Consider the following 21515-nt stretch of genomic DNA (forward strand, 5'->3'; position numbering starts at 1 on the left):
TTTACACAAACATATATCACACATCTTGACCCACAAAAGCATAATTTCAGCGGCTGATGGAGGAACACGGTGATATCAAATGTTTCTGGAGGAGTGGGTGATTTATAGTAACGGGGCGAAGCGGAATGATTAACCTTTTGATTAACTTCAGGCAGCATTTAATGACTTGTTTAACTTCTCTAATACAGTTGTGTGGAAGTGAGCCGATGCAGAATATCTGACAGGAAGACTGAAAGATGGTATTAGTCTGCTCAGAGGTCCATTACTTTAATTTATGCTGCTGTTTCTACTGAAAACTGCTTAATTACCTGGTGAGATGACGATCCGATTATTACATGAGTTATGCTGCAAATTTAAGAAGGAAGCTATCTCTGTAGCACAGCTTAAATGCAGTTGACACTTTCCATACACTCCAGAGAGAGGGGCTGGAACATCCGCTAAAGACATTTATGGCTGGTTTTATTACAGTAGCATCGAATGATATTTTAGACATACAGCACAGGGAGTATTTCACGGGTAGAAGGACGCATCTTAAAATCCACAATGGATGACCTAGCAGGAATGTCAAACTCAGTCCTCGAGGGCCACAATCCAGCCAGGTTTTCTATCCTACTGAATGCAGTTTCAGCCTGGTAGGACAGAAAACCCGACTGGATCATGGCCCTGGAGGACTGAGTTTGACATATGTGAAAATTCCAAGATGAAGGTTTTGCTGTCACCTCACCCAAACATCAGAGATAATCTGTGGACAGGCCTCAACAGAGCCGTGGGTGCACAGGAATCTCCCAGAATTTTAGGACTTTTGTACGGAAGAATGCTCGAAAATCCCTTTGGGGTGGGATGGGTAGAGGGACCCTTTTACATTAGCATCAAATATTATTTAAGATATAAAATCAAATATATTTGAACATCTGCAGTGTGTTTAAAGACACAGACCAGGACGGACAAAAAAACAACCAAACTTCTCACTGTGAAGATTATCTCTACTCTTTACGTATGATACACGTACAAGAAATCGGTGTGTTTAACAGCAGATTGTGTGGCTAACAAGGCGTTCACGTGCTGATGCCACCAGTGCAGAAGTCAGCCATAACATAAAAAACACTTAATAAAATACTCAGTGCTCAACCAAATAAAAGGGGGTCTTATTTAAGGTGAGGATGTTGTTGAAAATAAGACTGCTAAGAGTTGCGCAGTGTCACCAGTCGCGTCTGGGGGTTATTAATGACCCATGCTGTACACGGCTGAACTCATCATAACCTCATCATTATCTTCACCATGTTGTCTGTAAGGTCTTACTCAGGTTGCGCCTCAGTCTAATTGTGTGACCCGCTTACTCGATGTAATCCACAAGCCATGTGAGCGGTAATTAACTTCCATCTTGCATGAGCGTGTTTGTAATTAATGGGAAGCATTAAGTGAAGACGTGTGAATCAGCATTTCAGAGCTGTTGCAAGAATCCAAAACCCAAATTGTCTTTTTACCAAAAGCACCAAAAAATGAGTTTTCATTCATTCCTTTTTATTGAAGTAGAAATCTGGGCTGAGAAGCGAAATGTTCTCAGTTCAAACTCCAGCATGGACAATGCTGACAGAAGGTGACAGAAGGTGTTCTGCTACTGGGGGGTGCAAGGACACCTTCAGAGCACCGCCAAGATACCCTTGAGCTAGGTACTGAACCAGAACTAAAGAGATTTTCTGACATCAATAATTGAAAAACAGAGAAACACACACAAAATCAATAATTCAGTCTAAAACATTTTACATTTTACTCATTTAGCAGACAGTGTCCAACTTCCAGTGAGAGACACAAGCGAGACCAATTGAAACCAATAAGAATAAAACACAACCTTCCATTCCTAAACTACCCAACAGTGCAGGTCTATGAGCAGGGAGTGAAGGGGGAAATTAAACAGGAGGGAAGGAGAGAGGAGGAAGAGATAAGAGAGCGTTGCTCCTTCTCTGGCAGAACTTGGGAGTTCCTTCCAGAAGGTGGGGAACAAGGTATGAAAATAGTCTGCCGTGTACAGACGAGGGGTAACGTGCTCCAACGAGACTGTTCGAGTACAAGGGAGCAGGTCCAGTTGGTACCCTGCAGGTCAGCTCAAGAGACTTGAACCTGGGTTGTTTGAAGACCTCCACATTCTGGACCATCTGGAGCGATGGCTTGTGCCAGCAGCCGGGTGGCCTTAAATAGTTGATGAATATCGACGTTGTGATGAATTGATTGGTTGGGTGGGAAACCCCGCTGCTCAGTTTTACCTAGCTTAAGTCGGAGGTGGTGGTCCTTCATCCATGGAGATATGTCCACATGGATGCGGGATCATGCATCCGTGCATAAGAAATGAATGGGGGGAGACCAAATAAACGTGAGGATGAATGCTTTTGACTCGCATCCCATCAGCCTTTGCTTTTGGGCAGACTGGTTTTGAAGCCTTCCACCAAGCCATCAAAAAAGTCCTTAAAAGCACAAAAGTTTCCAGCTGCAGCAGAGGGAAAGAGAGAACAAACAAATCCTTTTCAGATGTTTTTTAGATTAAACAAGGCGCCGTTCGAGTGGTTTTTGATATGCAAGTTTAAATAGGAGCCCCAGAAAAGCCATCCAGAGTAATGATGTGGTCAGCTAATCTTTTCCCGAGAAGTCCCAAAACAATCTAACAACGGTTAGTGTTAGGGAGAATTAAATTTGAGGTCATCCAAGACTTTAAGACTGTTGTCGATGTCCCCCTGACTGTAAAACCATCGGCGTGAGCTGATGCAGAAACCGCTGCAATAATGGCAGCTGTTACCGAGCGCAGTGGGGAGGACAGGTTCTCCATCTGAGGAGAGCAGACGGGACCGATTAAACCGACTAAGAGCTGTGCTATCGGAGTTGCTGTGAAATCACAGCCATTTCCCCCCCGTTTGTTGTTCAAATTTCGCAAAGTCTGAAGAGCGAAAGCTGCCGAGGCATCGGCTGGACCGCCTGATCAAGAGGTTCTGCATCTGCTCACGCTTTTAAAGCTGTAGAAATTGCTTTCCTCTCTACCTGAGTGCTCCTCGCTCGATCGTGTTCCCCTTCCCCGGACTCGCGACATCGCTTCCCCCCCCCTTTATGTCTTTATGCTGATTTGGACACCCGAGAGTTTGAAACGGCTCCTGCTAGCGTAACGCCGACCCAGTGGAGCTGCCCGTCCCTGCTCCTCAGTGTGGCCCCGACCCTGCAGCAAAGAGGACATCTGCCACTCACAGAACCGCCAGTGTCCCCCCCCCAACACCCCTGCAAAAAATTACTGGTAGTGGAGATTATGGAGGGAGGACGAGAAGAGAGAAGGACTCCCTCAGTATCGTCCCACCGTGTGTGAACAAGCCTCGCTAGCTTGAGCCAGTGCCTGTGCTTGTCCTCAAGGCTTTAATGGGTACAGTCCCTCCCCCTCCCAGTTCCATGTGGGGACTCTTAGCCATCGTCATCTATGCACGCAGCCACAACGGCAAAAAAAAATGTGCACGCGTGTGATATTTATCAAGCTACGCCCGCAAATATTAGGACAGTTAATAAATGATACGATTACCAAAACCTTTGGAGAAAGTTGACCTTTTTCCCAGTTTCATGTGGAATTTATTTACGATTTTACACTGATCACACTGATTATTTCACATTCATCGCTTTGAGGTCGTCATTTATCCGACCTTATTCGTGCTGCTGAGCATTCTCTTGTTTAATAACTCATCATTTTCTCAGTGAGATGGAAAAAGGTGAGATGTTTTTTCTGTCTTTTTTTATTCGTCTGCTGCAGTGGACAGATGTGTCCCAATCGAGATCAGAATCAGCTCAGCTGTGTGCCCATTCGTGTGTGTGTGCATCCACCCACACACCCTCATCTTCCTCTTCCTCTCCCATTTTTTTTGTGCAGGCAGAAGGTGCTGAGGCGGGACATCAGCCTCAGCTCCAGATTTTTCCTCCGCTTCATTTGCTCCGATGCAATTAACTCCACTGGTGGGACCAGAAAAGGGGACTTGGAGAAATTCCTGATTAATCCAATCAAACAGCGCTATGGTCCGTGAGCCCCGCGCGCGTTTAACTGCAAATGGAGATTGCGCGATAGAGTCGTCGGGATTGAGAAAAGTGTTCGACAAGCCTGTAAACACGCACAGATTCACACGTAATTCTGTGATGCATCGGAGCAAACGCGGATCGTTGCGCTTCATCTGATTCCTGCGTTCTCACACATGGAATATTTGGTCTTCCGCCCGCTCTTTCGGGGTGGACACATTGCCAGTTGCAATTCGGACACGTGGGTTTCACCTCTAGCATCGCGCTGGCTCTCCAACTGTGCCCAGTGATGCAGTCGCAGTCCATCTTAAAGCGCAGGAATAATTAAATGGATATCGACTACAGCAGGTGGATCGTGCCATTCCAACCTTACCGTCCAGCCCCGAACCAGGGAGATTTATTACTGGTTGCCGAGTTGGGGGTGAAATTCCCAATCAGCATCCCCAGCATCCCAACTGTAGCTGGACCGGATATACACAAATATACATCCAGTACAATGGAAATCTTCCTCCCGGATGACTTAAATCTATCACCATTGTTGGGTTTATTCTGTGATAGATGGCTGCATTAATTATGTAGGACACACCACAAACTCCTGTCAGAACAGTGGCTGCAAAATTACCTTCTGCTTTCTCAGAGTTGTCTTTGATGCCCCTGTTTCTATTTCTGGTGCATCGCTCCGCATCCTGGATGTCTGTCGGTGCGTCTCTCGTCTCAAAGGTTTGCTAGACTGTGTAAACAGTCGGGGAATCGTTTTCAGACGATCAACGGCTGTTTTTAACACGGTTATGATGTTTAATGGATTTGGGCTCCCGCTGGAGGGAGCGGGGTTCAATCCGAATAGAGAATTCCAAGTTCTCCAATAAATTCAGCCCATGTTCTGTGATGCAGCGGGGAGAGATGCTCTGCTGAGTCAGCACTTCCATTTTTCATTAGCTTTGGCCGAACTTTCCTGACCCGACCGACACCAGCGGTTCCGTCCGTGGGTTAAACCTTGTCAAACCCATCAGGGTGGATACAAGTCGAAACAGACTAACCTGCGCGTTCCGCTCCTGCTCTCGAGCTTTAGCTATGAACTAAAAAAAAAACTTTTAGCTGAGGGTAAAGTTTGACTTTGCTTCTGATCTAAAGTTTGATGAGATGAATTGTTCAAAGCAGCCCGACCTGAGCCTCATAGGGGAGATAAAGACGAGAAAATGGGTCAAATATGTCATGATGATGTGATATTTAGCAGCAAAGCCCCCCCCCCCGCTGTGTGTCTGTTTGTGTGTGTGTGTGTGTGTGTGTGTGTGTGTGTGTGTGTGTGTGTGTGTGTGTGTTTCAGCCTCATTAAACATCATTGAAACGTCTGATGTTGCAGCTCTTCTCTGCATTCTCAATGTCAGTGTGTTACTACCTACTGTCATAGTAGTGAGCCATAATGACTCCTCTGCGTGTGTGTGTGCGTGTGTGTTCGCAAGGGTGTTCTTGTACTTGCTACGCATTGAATACTCAGTCTTCTAGCAAAGTCAGGACATTTTTGGTAACTGTGGACATTTTGGCTCAAGTTTCAAAGTGTTTGAAGTTAGTTAGTTAGTTAGTTAGTTAGTTGGTTGGTTGGTCGTCGGTCAGTCAGTCAGTCAGTCAGTCAGTCAGTCAGTCAGTCAGTCAGTCAGTCAGTCAGTTAGTTAGTTAGTTAGTGTGAAGAGCTAGGTAATGCATTTTGTCTATGAAAGTCCTTACAAAGATAGAAAGACAAGGTGTGTGTGGGTGCAGCTCCTCCTCCTGAAGTTTTTGGTCCAAGGACACAGTTCTGTCAATGAAGTGAGGCCAACTAATTAGTTACACACATGTGTGTCTACACGCATACACACACTCAAGGCCACCGGGGAAGTAGTTGGTCTCTGTAAAACCAGAAAAAGAACCTTTTAGATGGAACAACCCTCAGCATGAGCTAGCAAACTGCTTGTACTCAAGCTCACAAGAACCGTACGTGTGTTTGTGTGTGTGTGGAAAAGCGCTCACATTCCTTTTGTGAACAATGCTGGAGCCCGTGATTATGTATTAATTAAAATCGACTGGAAATGCATTTAGAATTAACGTGCCGCAAAGACTGCAGCTAATTCTGCTGCTGACGCCGTGACTCAGAAGCAATTCCTGCATAAATCAAGTATAGACTGGTGTTTGTGTTGCTGTCCTTTAGTGACAGTCATGCCCCAGTGCTCCCCTCCCCATCCCGCAAAGCCTACAGCAATAAGGAGAAGAAATGTCTAAAACACTTTTTTGATGTGCTGCTCAAAATTGCTGCTCATCAAACATCAGTTCTTTCAACATGGTTGATGAAATCCACTCATATCCCGACAAACTCTTGTTTTATCTTTAATTTGATTGGAAAAAATGTTTATGTGTCAGGAACCAGATGAGAACCCAAATGCGACACACGAGATTGGCTGAACACCGCTTTATTGTCAGACACAGACAACAGACAGGATTCTCCAGGGAGCGAGCAGAACAGAATAGTCGGGGACAGGCAAGGTCGAGATCGGGCAGAAGGCAGACAGAATTTACCGGGGAGCAGGCAAAACAGAATGGTCAGGAACAGGCAAGGTCGGAACCGGGCAGGCAGGCAAACAGGAATACGCTGGAAAGTCATCGGGAACAAATAACGATCTGGCAGGGAGCAGGTGTGCCTCCGGGGATTAAGAAGAGTGCTCATTAGTGTCCTGATGCACAACAGGTGTGCGGGGCGAGGTGGCTCACGGGCATGATTGCCCACAGCTGTGACAGAGCCCCCTACTCAGGGGGCGTCTCCCGACGTTCCCAAAGAAAGTCCAGGGTCAGCCTCGTGGGGGGGGGTCAGAATTCCTGCGACCCTGACGACTCCAACCCACGGTCCTCGTCCTCCACCTCCACGTCTGGTCCGGCCCTCTGAAGTCTGGCACGACGTACTCTCCTGGGTCGTGAAGGCTGATCTGGGTGTCTGGCGTGGAAATCACAAATTAGCTCCTTGTCCAGGATGTGACGTGCCGGTACCCAGGACCTCTCCTCAGGTCCGTAACCCTCCCAGTCGACCAGGTATTGGAGACCCCTGCCGCGGGGTCTGGAGTGCAGGAGCCGACTGACGGTGTATGCAGCGGGGGAGGTGGGAGCGAGCAGAACAGAATAGTCGGAAACAGGCAAGGTTGAGATCGGGCAGAAGGCATACAGAGTTTACAGGAGAGCAAACTAAACAGAATGGTCAGGAACAGGCAAGGTCGGAACCGGGCAGGCAGGCAGGCAGGCAAACAGGAATACGCTGGAAAGTCATCGGAAACGAATAACGATCTGGCAGGGAGCAGGTGTGCCTCCAGGGATTAAGAAGAGTGCTCATTAGAGTCCTGATGCACAACAGGGCGAAGCGGCTCACGGGCATGATTGCCCGCAGCTGTGACACTTATGTTGTAAAGGCAGTCCTTCCAGGATCTCAAGAACCAGTGAGGTAATAATAATAAATAAATTGGAGTGTCATCAGCATAAAATGCAAAAAAACTCCATCTGTCTTTCTAATGTGGCCCGTAAAGGGCGTAAATCTCATCAGTCCCAAGGCCGGCCCCTGAGGAACACCATATCTGACATTTATCTTAATATAGACCTTCTACAGATGAATGAGAAAGGAAGATGGTGAATATTTAAGATAGTTAAATGTTTCTGATCAAATTGATGATCCAATAAAAGCATGCTAACTAATGAACCAATAAAAGCATGCTAACTCGTGCTGAAGCGACGCTGCCTGGAAACTGGCGCGAGCATCAGATATGAAGGTGTGACTCATATTAGCATGTTCTGATCCAATGGATGAACCATGAGTTAGCATGCTTTTATTGGTTCATCCATTGGATCAGAACATGCTAATATGAGTCGCACCTTCATATCTGCTGCTTGCGCCGGTTTCCAGGCTGCGTCGCTTCAGTCTTAGCTGCTGCATCAAAAAGCACGATGAAGGATGCAGCGACCCGGCACACCGGCTCAGAGGAAGGAAGAGAATGGCAAATTTTGACAGCTTTGCAGGGCTGCAGTCGGCCCAGAGGTACAGGTACAAGCAGGTACACAGCCATGACAACTCATCACTAACCATAACATCAAACTTTTCTCCTCACAGACAGCTGCGGTGTCACTACCGGTAAAGTTCTGGCCAGGGGATTTTCTGAGGAGACTTCGCACGTTCTCCCTTTTTAACTGGAGCTCCTGCTGCTCCGTGTTGTCGAGCATTTGGTGGAGACGGGCCACGTTCCTGACTATTTACATTTTGCCTCTGAGAAGCGAGATAACAGGTGGCAAAGCACAAACAGAGACAGAGGAGTGATAAAAGAAAATAAGAGAGGAAGTGAGAATGGATACAAGGGCAAAGAGCCGAGGAGGATGAATGCGGCGGGGAAAATGGGTGTTGAAGTTAAGAGAAGTAAGGAGAGAGCAGAGGAAACCAATAAACCAATACAGCTTAGCCTAGCATAAACTGATGATTGTGCACATCTCCTCCATCCCACCCAAGATCATTATGGACTTTTAAAGTCCTCCTGACACAACAAAGAGCCGAATTGTATTAAAATGTCTTCAATAGACATTTATGACATTAGGTTAGCGCGACTGTAGCACTGATGCTAATCCCGTCTAATCTTAACCTACTGAAGACCCCTCGCCGCTGCTTCTGTAATGATGATCAAAGTGTCGATTTAAAGCACAGTGATTCAAGGAAAATTACATTATTTACTTGAAATTGATGCGACAGTTCAACTCAATCATGTTCTAGGTGGCAGTCCGAACAGAAACTAGCGTAAAGTTTAGCAAGTTTTTGCTTACGTATCACAGGAAAACACATGAAACATTATGGTTTTTAAATAATTTTTTAGTGATATTGCAAAAGTACCTGTATGAAACCGGCTAAATCGTCAGTTTGGTGCTCAGGCCTGAAACATTCCCAGATCATCTATCTTGATGGAAAGAAATCTGAGCAGGGAAGGAGGAGGGGGAAGGGAAGATGAACGCCCGTCAAGGAGCAGAATCAGGCCCGGACGAGATGTCAGGAACTCACCAACCGGCTGGTGATAAAAATCACGCCGTCCTCGCACGAAGGCATGTTCGGATATCAGCGCTTCTGTCAGCCTCGGGGCTTAAACGGGATTTACGCTGAACAAATCTGTCGTTCTCTCAGCTCCCAGCGTCAAACCGTTGGTTTTTTTTAGCGCCATAAAAGTCAGCGATGAGAGATGAGGCTGCTCAGAGAGGCTTCTCTGCATTTATTTGCAGCTCTGTTTGTAATGTGCTTCGCATTGGGGGAGGTGGATTATGAGATACCCCCCAGAACGGGGCGTGAAGCCGCTCACCTGGATCCAAGAAGCAGCAGAAGTTGGTGTTGAGACGGCAGGAATTTGCTGACTCTCCTCCAGCGCCTAAATAAATAAGTTCAGATTCATTCATATTCAGGCGGAATCAACACCGGAGACGTTTGCTAGTGTTATTGTTGCCTGGGTGAAAAATGCAATCTCCACCAGCAGCAGAACGGCAGAATAATGAGATTAAGCGAGGGCATAATAACACGCAGAACATGGAAACAACCACATATTTGTTGTTCCTGATGTGTTCCCAGGCCGTCTGTGCGTGCACTAAAACTCCCCTCCTCCCTTCTCTTTCCTCCTGCAGGATCACCCTGAACGGGATGAAGGTGTCCCGACCAGACGTCCGCATCGGCCGCTTCAGGATGATCAAACACGAGAGAGACAAACACAACGAGCCCAACCCGCAGAGGTACCGCAGCTCCGCCCCCCTCGCGGCCTCCTCGGCGCCGCCGCTCTCGCGCGCTTTTTTTCCCCCCAAATTTGTCATCTTTGTTTGCCAGAATGATGGCAGCGCGCTGCTGCAGGGAGCACGCTATCAATAACCTTTATTATTAGCGGTAGCAGCAGAGAACTGCGGTGAAATATGAGCGGCACAGGAGGAAGTTTTAGTGTGATTCATCAGTCACCCACATGACTTCAAGCACCCCCGAGTTTGGGGATAAATATTAATTTACTAAAGGTGATTTGAGCTGATGGCGCTTAGACATAGCCAGCGCTAATGTCTGGAAATCAGTGGACATTATTAATCTCACTTCAGCCCTTTTTTTTTTAGATTTTGGGAGTTCAGAGTCATTAAGGGCATTTTGCACCACAGGAACTGTTCCGAGAAAAGACGCAGCCGGAAAAATGGAGAAAATTGTTCTGGGAAGAAACCATCAAGGATGCAGCTAGTTTGGGCCGGTTTGGTCCCACAGGTTTTGTTAGTTCCACTTCTGGTAAAATAGCTGTTTAGTTAGACACAGGTTTAAAAAGTGAACAGAAAAGTTGTTGTTAGCTTGCTAACATTAGCATTCGCCAGCATAACTGATCTTTGGACGAGCTATGGCTCAAGTACCACTCAGTGGGTCTGAGCTCATTTCTGCCCCCAAACAGTTTTTATGTGGTGTTTTTTAAAAGTTTTCCACCATCCAGTATTTTCTGTCAACCATGCAGCTTTTTTTTTGCATTGTTCTCACTGTTATTAACACAGTGCCTGAAATATTCTCATTCCTCCCTCATAAGCTGTAAATTATGCATTATTTAGTTTTCCCCCATTATTTATTTATTTGACATGCCCTTCTGCCTCCGCTATTCCTCCACCATTAGCATCAAGCTACCTCGAGAGTAGTTTTCTGGTAAAAAAAAAAAAAAGTCTTGAATTTGTAAATATCAAGGACGACGATCCTCCACATTAGCTAACGCACCCAAATATGTGATAACTATGCAGTAAATAAACATTATGAGGGTTTCAAAGACAATTACAAAGATGCCGTAAGAATTTTCCAGCTGTCAGGGAGATTCATGTGGCGATGAAACAAAAAAACGCCATCTTAAGTGCACCGTCTTCCTCTTCATCATATTTCAAACCGTCAAAACGTTTCGACTAAAGCGAAGGCCGCCTGTCAGGGACACGGCCAAGCGGCTTATACGTTGTTCTTTGGCTCGTTAGAAGGCTTCTCTGACGAACGTGTGAAGCGGCGTCCTGCGTGAACGTGTGATGGATGAGACCCAATATGCAGAGATGAGCCGTCCCAGACACATTAATCACCAGGAGTGTAGTACCTCGCATTAAGCTGCTTAAACGTGGATTATCACTGTTTATTCTTGTCTAAGAGGCCCCTGTTTTCACGGCCGGATGGTCTGGGAAACGTCGCCTCTCGGCATGAAAATCGATAACCGCCGTAGCTGAAGAGGGTGAGGATGTAGCAACGGCGTCCCCACCTCTAGTGCGGTTGTAGTCCGGCCTGGTCTTATGAACATTCCAGCTCACAGAGGCCTGGATGCGTTTTCTAAGAAGATTAAATATGCAGGCGGCGGCGAATTTCAGTATGAAAGTGGCATCCAAGTGGTGACGAGTTTGATTTAGAGTAAACACGTTTTCAATCTCTTTGTGCATAAAATATCCGTGCTAAAGTTTCTCTTTTGCTCCGGACACTTTAAAGAAGTTCCTCGGAGCCGATGACTGTTGTTTTTTCAACCGCGTCTGCCGCCTTCCATCATACTGTTATCATGTTAAAACAGCGCAGCGAAAGGGTACAGCTGGTATTAAAAACTGCACAATGAAACCATCTATTTTGTTTCAGTGGGGAGGAAAACACCCACACTGCTCTGTACTGGAAAGATAAAACCTAAATTAGGCTTTTAGATCCTTTTATTGGCCATTTTTCAGTTTTCCATTCGTGGATTCTACCTGTTTTGCATGCGCCAGTGTGGAATTTCAGCTAATTTCAGCAGTGTTTGGCTTCATAAAGATAGCAAAGTATCCTTGAGTGGAGTTTATGTCATTATATCATTAGGAGCCTAAAAACCTTGTGACCTCCATTCTAAATATTTGAATTTAGAGTTTTTCCCACATAAAAGCCAGCGCTAAATGTACAGCACAATCTCCACTTCCTGTTTTTCTCCCTTTTTAGCCCGTCCGACTTCCTCAATATGAGGTGACACCGACAGAGACGCTGTTTGAAAAAAGGTGCCGTTTGGGCTCAGGGTAATCTGAAACAGGTGAAAGGAGGGACGGGGGGAGAGGTGGATTTTGTTGCTCCCTTAAGCACTTAAATGACTTTAAGGGGAACTGTAAATGGAGCTCATTTGATCTGCTTCTTCCTTTTTTTTTCCTGCAAGGAAGTTGATGCAGGGGTCATCTGGCACCTGTAGCATTTGTGATATTCAGCGATTCAGCGTATATTTAGTTGCCACCATCTTGAGCACATTTAAGCATCTTATGATAAGAAATGTTAGCTGTTTGTTGCCTGCTTCTTAATGCTTCTTAATGTCTGCCTGGATTTCCTGGCAATAGTTTAGTCTTTCGACACAGTGACAGTTGGACGATAGGTTGCTACAATGCTAATTCTAACAGCCTTTCTGAAGTAGGCTTAGCATAAGTTTAGAGTGCCTAGATTTGGTTTCGCTGTAATAAACCCAACAACAACCTTCAGGCGGGCATTGTCTTTGACCCTTTCCCTGAAATTCCCAGATAACCAGCGGTTTTGAGGCCTGCATTTGTGTTGATTCAGATAAACATTGCGAGAGAGTTTACCTGATGCACTTAATGTCCGCCAGTTACCTTCAGGGACGCATCGCCCCGACTGGTTGATGGATGTTGACCGCGTCCGCTGAATTCATACGCGATACATTCACGCTTTCACTCGAAGATGCTCTCGCTCACACAGGAGTCCATTCTGTGCTCCGGCCTGGAGACGTTGCTCTGGCATAGCAATGAGATATTGGGCCAGAGGAAGTAAGAAAGAGGCACATTCATCACAGGTCTGGAGTGTTTATGCGCGCACGCACGCACACACACGCACACACACACACACAGGCACACACAGCATATCTCCAGTGTCACAGGATGATAACATTAATAGAATACTAAGCATTGTTACTGAAGCTAATTCATTTCTGATCTGTGACTTTCTTTGCTCTCTTTCTCTCATGTGTGTGTGCCCGCGTGCGTGCGTGCGTGTATGCGTGTGTGTGATTCCCCTCATGGTATATTTGAGAATAATTGTGAGCAACCGTCTAACCAGCCCCTTTAACTTTAATTGCCGTTTTTCTAATTAACACGTTCCGGCTCAGGTTACATTAAAGCAGACAAGTTGTTTCTGTAACTATGATACAAAATCCAAGGCACAAGGCTACTAGCTAAACTAGCTAAAGGTGTTGTTTTTCTTATACCGTTTGGCTTTTTTTTGACGAGAATTAGTCGGTCAGAATGTGTCGGGTTGCTCGAGGGTCGTTTGGTTGTTGTCGTGATGGTAAAGTCAGGTCGTCCTCCAGGATTCGGTGTCTTCATCTGCATCACTGTTGCCGTGATGCTGCCACAACCATCTTCATGCACAGATGGTGTGTGTGTGTGTGTGTGGTGATGGAACTGTTGAATTATCTTACCAGCATCTTAAAATGATAGGAAAACTACCTGCAGTAAAAGGTGTGTATTACAGTGCAGCAGATAGTTTTAGCACCTCTATTGAAAAGCTCGTGTTGATGAAAGAGGCACGTGATCCGTACGTATAAGTGAGGTCTTGATTTAAATAAAGGTGTTTACGGAATGATTGTGTCTGCCTGTGAATCAACTTTGCCCTGTCGAGGAGCTGGCAAAATGATCCAAGTTTTTGGGATTCTGGCAATTATTTCAAAATGATGCAAATACATTAATAATTGTACATCTGATCTGGAAACGCTAGCGGGGGCGTCCAGTGTTTGATGCTGCTAAACATCTGGTCTAATCTGATGACCAGGGAGCCTTTTTTTTGGCTCATCAGACTGAAGAAGCTTCTTCCCATCGACCTTCAAATCTCAAATCTTCTCTTTTTACTGCATTACACTCAACACTCCAATAGACGCACGATTGCTTCAGTCCAGCCATAACTTGACAACTAAACGCTCATGTAAACAGATAATGCGACGGGAAATCAATATGCTCTGGCCTGTATTCGCCACAGTCGGGCTTAAACAGACCGCCAATGTGAGCAAAGCTCCACCAAGATATCGCTACCTAGTGTTGAGGAGGACTCCTTCCCGCCAGTTATCCCACTTTCTCCGTTGCATTTAAACGCTCCATTAAACTGCGTGTAAATGTACCGACTTATTTAATAGGAGCTATATGATGCTACAAGCTAGGAGAGAAAAATTGCAGCCAATGATCCAACAACGAAAGAAACATGATTAGAATGAGAGTACCACTGTCGTATCCAGGAGTTCAATCATAGATAACAATATTTCCTGGCCTCATTACTAACCGAATGCGTCTGTGCTCTACATGCAAGCGGCGATGTGTTAATTAGCTGTTTCACAGGAGCGTTAGCTAGCAGAAATCCTGTCTCCAGTTAAGCTAGTCTTCGAGGAAAGGTTCAAAGAAAACAATGTGGCATTTTTAGAATGTTTAGCTCTTCCTTGGAGACATCCCTACACAAATGGGCCATCTTAGAATATCTGACCCCCGAAGAGTAGAATGAGCTGTTGTTGAGCTCCTACTTCAGAAAAAAAAAGTGCTTTCCTATGGGAACCACAGCAGAATTAACACAGTGCTTTACTTATCCTGGAAATCAGGCTAATGAATATGTAAGGGGAGCCGTCTCTATCCCACCTATCTGCCCTCCATCTTTTCTCCTCCTCTCCCCTTCTTCCTTTTCTAGAAAATTCAAAGCATGTCATTCATTTTATGTCAAGGCGCTTGAAGACATTTTTCCTGCATCCATTCACCCTGATGAACCCCCCTTTTTCCCACAGGAAAGAGGGAGATGTGGAGGATAAAGGGATGCGGAGCGAGAGGGAAGGAGAGAGGGGGGAGTTCTGACAGGGCTCGGTGGTCCGTGTCAGACTCCAGTGGCAGCTCCAGCCGCACATCCCAGAATATCATTAAGAAACGGCCTTTCGTGTGAATCATCCTCTGCTCTCCGTTGAAATGGCTGAGTTACCCAAGGCGACTGACACTTGGATCAGAGTGGCGGCTTGGGGAAGGGTGGGTGGGTAGGGGGTCCTGGGAATCCCAGCAGTTGCATCAGATGCAGCAGCACCACGTGAATTATTTCATTTTACAACATAGAGGCGCCTTCTCATGATGTAAGTGTTGACTCACGGTCAGTGTGCAAGGAAACTCCATTTTAACTTTCAATAATCCCAGAAAGAAGCGGGATTTTTTTTTTTATTCTGCCAGACGATACAACAGCACCACCTCTTGGTCAGGCTATGCATAGCAACCGAAAAGCGGGGCCGTAACCATGGCTTTTGGTGATCATGGGTGCAGATTCGTCTGTACTGTCTGTTTTTAGTTACTAAGTAATGATATATGAAATAGATATGAAATATTAATTTTATTTCACTTTATTAATCCCCCTTTGCCCCTTCCTTCCCTCAGGTTCAATAAAATACAGAACACCAAGAACACCATGAAGAAGGACGGCATCAGCTCTCTGACCTACAGGCTGGTTCAGGTCAAGAAGTATCCCCTCTACACAAACATCTCCGTGGAGATCGGGAAACCACCGCCGCGGCCGTTCAAGGGCTAAAAGGAACTGGTGGGGAGTCCAGCGGGTTCACACGTTTCTGGACCGATGTCCAGAGAGAGACAGGGGAAGATATTAGAAGCACACGCCATGTTCTTGCTACCTTCTTTTTTTTAATTCAGTTTTTGGGACTATTATTCTTTTACCTTTCGGAGAAGCCGGCGGTTTCGCGCCGTTACCAGGCAAAGACTCGCGGATCAAAGATACCACACATCAAAGCTAACAAACAGTAAAACCTATAAAAGGGATTTTTTTGTGCGACTGGACGGACGAGGGAAACGCCTGCGGCGATCACAGCGTCCCCCGAGGTCAGCGGGGTAAACTCCGGCGGACTACAGATCAGCGTAATCTCCGTCACCGCCTCCGGTGATGCTGTCAGGCGACGCAGCGCCAATCCTCTGCTCGCCTGAGCTACTCGCCGTCCTCGAGTATTGAATGTGTTTTGTGCCTGCGTCTGGAGCAGAAGACTGGAATCGCTGGTGAAATTAGCTGGTGTGGGGATGTTTTTTTCTTTATTTTTACATGAAACTTCGTGAACGGACCTGGACTGAGTTCGGCGGCGAAGGTGCAGTTCTGAAACTGCTGGAAAACTCTGGTGTAACTGCCCTGGAGGTGGACTCCCGCAGAGGAGGTTCCAGATGCAGGCAGCCCAACATCTGGGTCCTGATCCAAAAGCGTGAGGGCCACCGAGAGTTTAAGGTTTTCTTTTTTTAGGTAACGCATTTTAACACTTAGCTAAAGCTAATTCCTATCAGTTGGCCTCTCCACGCCACGCTTGAGCGGAGCTCCATCATATCTAGAAGTCGTGAGGTGTTTTTAATGAACAATAATGGATTTAGCAGGATTAGGAGAACTTTTTCTGACATTTCTAGTATCTATGTTCACGGTTGATCATCTCCAGCTGTCAGTTCCTCACAGGAACCTGTTTTAAGGTGTCTGATTGGTGCGTTCTCTCTGCCATCGTTTGCCTTCAAAGGATTTTTCTTTGAACATTTGTGTTTCTTTTAACAGTGAGATCCATTTTGATGGGGGGAAATAGGTGCAATGGGTGCATGTTTGTTTGATTCTCATCAGGAAAACCAACAGCAGCTGTTCTCCACATCTGCAGAGGGTTTTTTTTCAGCATCTCGTGCCGCCGCCACTCTTTGCTGTCCTCCAAAACACTTCGGGTTTTCCATTTTCATGAAAATTCTGTTTTGATTCGCCTCGGTTTTTTTGTTTTGTTTTGTTTGGGATTTTTTTTGGGCAGCCCGGGGACAGGTTTGTTCCCATCTGCTTTAGGTTCCATCAAGAAACATGGGAGCGCCTCGTTTCTCTTGCCTTCGACACGCATTCGCCGTCAATCCCTTTTTTTCTTTCATCGCCATCTTCTTGCGGGCTCTTCAGTGTCGGTGTCGCTGCTTTGTGGCCACTTCAGGCGCAGCTGTGTCTCACATGAGTGCTTCTTTCAGTCGATTCATATCAACAGAGACTCTCTATCCGTCCACACACTCTGTTCCACACACACATCTTCAGTTCCGCTCCCGTCAGCACACAATCCCGACGGTGTGTGAATCCCTCTGTCAGATTATCTCCTCCCTGCATTGTAAGCTTTGAGCATAGAGACGGTTTGTGTACGGACTACGTGTTGACAGATTATCCTGCGCAATGAAACAGATTAATTATAGAATTTCCTAATCCTGCTTAAAACCCAGGGGGGGGGGGATGTTAGGTGTTATCATATTCTAGTCTATAAACATATTATCTATATTTTGCCTTTAATTCCCCTGTTGTCTTAAATTAATATCGTCTATAGTCTGTGCTGACGTAAACAGACTAGTATAACAAAAATAACATGAACTAAAGCCCAAGATGAGATATTTTTTTGTTTTTAAATAAAGATCGATGGACCTTTGTCGTCCTCTGGTGGTGGACTGCAGTAAGAGGAAACATCCGTCCTCTCACAGCTAGTTTTTTTGAAAGTTTTTGGATTTTTTTTTTATTTGAAAAAGCTGAACTGTTGAGATTTACTGAAGTAGCAATGGGATGGATTTTGACAGTGGTTGTTTCCTGTTATATCGCACAGGATTTTCACATTGGTGGGTAAAGTAATGAAACGCTTATAGCGTATGAAGTGAAGTGATCCCATGACTGAAGTAGTCAAAACCAACACTGTTCAACACATGACGAGGAGCTCATCATCACCTCATCTCATATATTTGCATTACACAAATGTTTCTGCTCCAGATTTATCAAAGTCCATTTATATCTGAGGTATGTTAAGTATGTGCGTTATTAGTGGGAATAAAGGAGAAACGTGTGTGTAAATGAACTGCAGCTGGGTTTAAAATGTCTCCTTTGCTTGATAACAACCAAGAGTCTGATAGTGTTTGACTCTGCTGTCGTTTCAACTTTATATTTTATTTTTTTGGGAATACAGATCAGCTCAGAGTGGACAGGACTTTCAGGTCTGTTTTTAAACATTTACTGTATCTCTAGCTCTGTTATTTTGTACGTTGAATGTTGGAAATGTTATATCTTATATAGAATGCATTATGTCATATCAGACCTACTTTTTCTATACAATCAATAAATCGTTAAAGAATACGCAAACATTTTATTGTTTCTGTATTGACTCCAGTTGGGGAACTGCAAAGGCTGCGGGAGCTTTGTTTCCTTCTATTCTAGTTTTTTCTTCTTTTGGCTCCAATACAAGACAGAGAATTCTCAAATAAAGTACAAAAGTAGTTATAACATGATTTGATTTTAATATTATCAAAAGACATTTCATGACAATGTCACAAGTTTTATAAAACTGCATGTTCAACCTTCCCTTTTAGCACATGACAACATAAAGCACAATAATTACTGACAAGTTTGTGAGGAAATTATAATAAATTCGATCAGTTTTAGTGATATATATGCAACAGCAGTTTAGGAGTCATTATAAGCTCTAAGATGTCAAGATATGACAAAAAATATCACTTTTTGGTTTCATTTAAAGGCCCTTCGTGAAACAAGTATTGACAAATATGTACTACATGCTAACCTATGTTTAACACCGAAAACACCGAAACACCGAATCATTCCTTTTCCAGTTCATATGAGCAAAAGGAAAGAATGTGTCCAGCTACGTCTCCCAATTCAATCCAGTTGCGCGCTACGCTAGTTCTCTAAACTACATTACATTGAAGCAACAATAACCCTTTCTAATCTACATCACATCACAGCCGTGACAGGTCAAAATGTCCCATTACCCACATACATTATGTCACTGGTTTTGTTGGCTTTACGTCCCATGTGGCTAATTCTGTTCATAATTTCACCATTTTAAAGTCCAACCACAGACATCTGCAGTGTCATTCAATTTAAGCATTTAAAACAAATATTTTGACTTTTTCGACATTATCTGAACTGCTGGGCATTTTGGCAGAGAAAAATGTGGACTCATGGTATTTCTATTGAACGTTCAGGTCATGATTTGCAAGCTGTTGTAAAATGTGAAAGCTAACATTGCCTATTTGTGTTTGAAAGTTGTGTGCTGCTAACAGCCAAAGTTAACAACAGCTAGCAAGGTTGTGATTCACTAAGCTGTTTCTTTTGTGTTCAGATATTACAAACGTGGCCTAAATGCAGCATTAATAATGCAAACAAATGGAATCTGGGAACGTTACTAATGAGTAGCTATAAAGATTTAAAAAGTAATGTCGGGCTATTAGCAGAAAGTTGCTAAATAGCATCCGATACATTCTAGTGAAGTTTGCAGCAGATGACGGGATGCACGTGCATGACCTTCATTGCTCCTTGCTAGCAGCTGCATCACTGCCGAATCACTTGCTCCGGGGGAGCATCCCTTCGTGGTTACAGTTTTTTAGGCGGGAGCAGGTGGCGAGACGGTTCCCCTCCCAATAGCCAGCGTCTTGGCCATCATGACAACGGCACTTTGTGCAGGCGTCAACCCATGTGGGCTCGCCAGCAGGAATCACCTGAGTGCGCGATGCAGTCACGTAGCAGTTGGGACCTGGACGGGGTTGGAACACAGAGGTCACCTGGCTACAACAGTACATATGAGTCTGGTCCCATTGAGGGTTTCTTTCCATTCATCCAATGATGGACTCTTTATAAAAATGAGAACAAATCCCATAAAGCACCTCGATACACTTTAAACAGAAAATAATTTTTGGTTTAATCTTCTTTTTGTAAAATTGGTACAATATTCAAATCAAGTCCGCTAATTTTGGCTCCAAAATCGACTCAAAGAGGTTGTTCTTTCCCTCATTTAAAAAACAAAAACAAATAAAAAAACAGTTGCTGTCCTTGTTGGACATTTTCCAAACACGCACTTAGCCTCAGCCCCCTGTTGCTAAGCCGACAAAGAGCATCTAAGCAAATAAATAATTTAGAACCAATATAAAAAAGTAGTGGGCCCAGGATCGTGCCCTGGGGAGCCCCGTTTTAAGACTAATGAAACTCATTGAACATTTATCAGCTGCGTTTCCTGTTGTGTTGCCCCCCCACCCCTCTCTCTTTTATTAATTTATTTCTGACTCACCATCTTTGCATTCAGGGCAACATTTCCCAGGCTGATAGACGGGGTTCACACACGGGGGAGGGGCGCAATCTGCAACCAGACAGCGGGCGATGCCGTCGCTGTCACACGTGCACTGCTCGCACTCTGTGGGCTGGGATACACACACACACACACACACACGCAGATGAGCAAGAGCCGTGTTTGCACCTCACAAAAGGGGGCGCCGTTTAGCTGTAATTCCCTGCTGGACGCTCAGGTTACATACCAACATACCATCGAGTAATTCATCGGTTGTGGAAGGAAAAACAGGAGAGAAGTTGGATATTTTTATCCTCATACAGGCTGAGTGAAACTGTGGGTGTGAGCCTTTTGCACACAGTTACATTTTAAAAGAAAAGGGAGCAGCCGTCTGAAACTTTGTGGAAACACAACTTCATGAAATACTTTTAATTCTGAACTGCTCCTCACCGGGGGTCCCTTCTACATTTGTCTTCCATCATGCTAAGCTCTTCATTTTATTTAAACACATTTGTGTCGGCCCCCCCCCCCCCCCCCCTTAAATAATGATGATGAGTGACACTTTTACACCTTATAAAAACATCTTTTCAGCATGACATCAGTATTAAACTATTGTAACAATAATGAGAGGATTTCTTTTTAAAATTTCCTTGACTGCAAATCTATTAATATTACTTTAACTTAGATTGAGAGTAATCTAACTCTTCCATCACCAGTCATCTATTTTAGATGTTTCATGTTCAAGCCTACCTGGAAGTTCTGGCCCAGTTCGTACACGACTCCTCGGTACTCGCAGCCTATCTTCTCGCACCTGGGGCAGCAGTCTGTGGGGTAGTGGCTGACATGGATGCAGGCAGCCGGCAGAGAGGTGCACTCGGTGCGGAAACACACGGGGCCCTCTGCGGTGCACTCACACTGCGTGCAGTGGTCCGAGTCCAGAAAGTACCATTCCCCCACGAAATAAATGCCGCCGTTCTCCTCGCAGGTGCTTTCCTGCTGCCCCGCCACCGAAAAGCCAGAAACTGCGTGTGCGCAAACCAGCAGTGCCAAAGCGGCCGTGCGCACTCTGCGCGTCATGGAAAGGCTCTCGCTGACCACCATGGCTACGCTCATCCACCTCGTCCAGAAGGAAAAGCTCGCTTAAAAATCAGTGAATTGCCACTTTAGTCGAGGGTAGATTTTGTTTGATTTTTCCCCCCCAAGTTTTCAAAAGTTACATTGTGCCATCACTACATCCAGGAGGGAAAAGACCCGCGCCGTCGGGGTTGTCCTTCTGCGGGCCAGTGGAGCTGCGCACAGAGCTGCACCCACCTTTCAGTTCGCCCGGAAGAGGGTGGAGGGAGGATGGAGGCAAAAGAGGGGAAGCGCCTATTGTTGACATACCTTTAGGCAATTAAACAT

General features: G+C 45.3%; 2 protein-coding genes across 2 annotated transcripts in view; one reads left to right on the forward strand and one right to left on the reverse strand.

Moving 5' to 3' along the window:
• b4galt2 (UDP-Gal:betaGlcNAc beta 1,4- galactosyltransferase, polypeptide 2) overlaps positions 1–18180 on the forward strand; it is a 98898-nt gene extending 80718 nt beyond the window's left edge. The window contains exons 7-8 of the mRNA XM_029831240.1: positions 9688–9792; positions 15439–18180. Of these exons, the coding sequence (XP_029687100.1) occupies positions 9688–9792; positions 15439–15589 (256 nt within the window). The 3' untranslated portion in view covers positions 15590–18180. The remainder of the gene's footprint in view (positions 1–9687; positions 9793–15438) is intronic.
• Positions 18181–18315: 135 nt separating this feature from the next.
• Positions 18316–21512, reverse strand: LOC101078795 (von Willebrand factor C domain-containing protein 2-like). Its single transcript, XM_003975483.3, has 3 exons — positions 20865–21512; positions 20118–20247; positions 18316–19586 (listed from the first exon to the last, which is right to left on the reverse strand). The coding sequence occupies exons 1-3, from the start codon at positions 21225–21227 to the stop codon at positions 19396–19398; spliced, it is 684 nt and encodes a 227-aa protein (XP_003975532.2). The 5' UTR covers positions 21228–21512; the 3' UTR covers positions 18316–19395.
• Positions 21513–21515: the final 3 nt, after the last annotated feature.

The sequence above is a fragment of the Takifugu rubripes genome, chromosome 22 (assembly GCF_901000725.2).
Source record: "Takifugu rubripes chromosome 22, fTakRub1.2, whole genome shotgun sequence".
NCBI classification, from domain to species: Eukaryota; Metazoa; Chordata; class Actinopteri; order Tetraodontiformes; family Tetraodontidae; genus Takifugu; species Takifugu rubripes.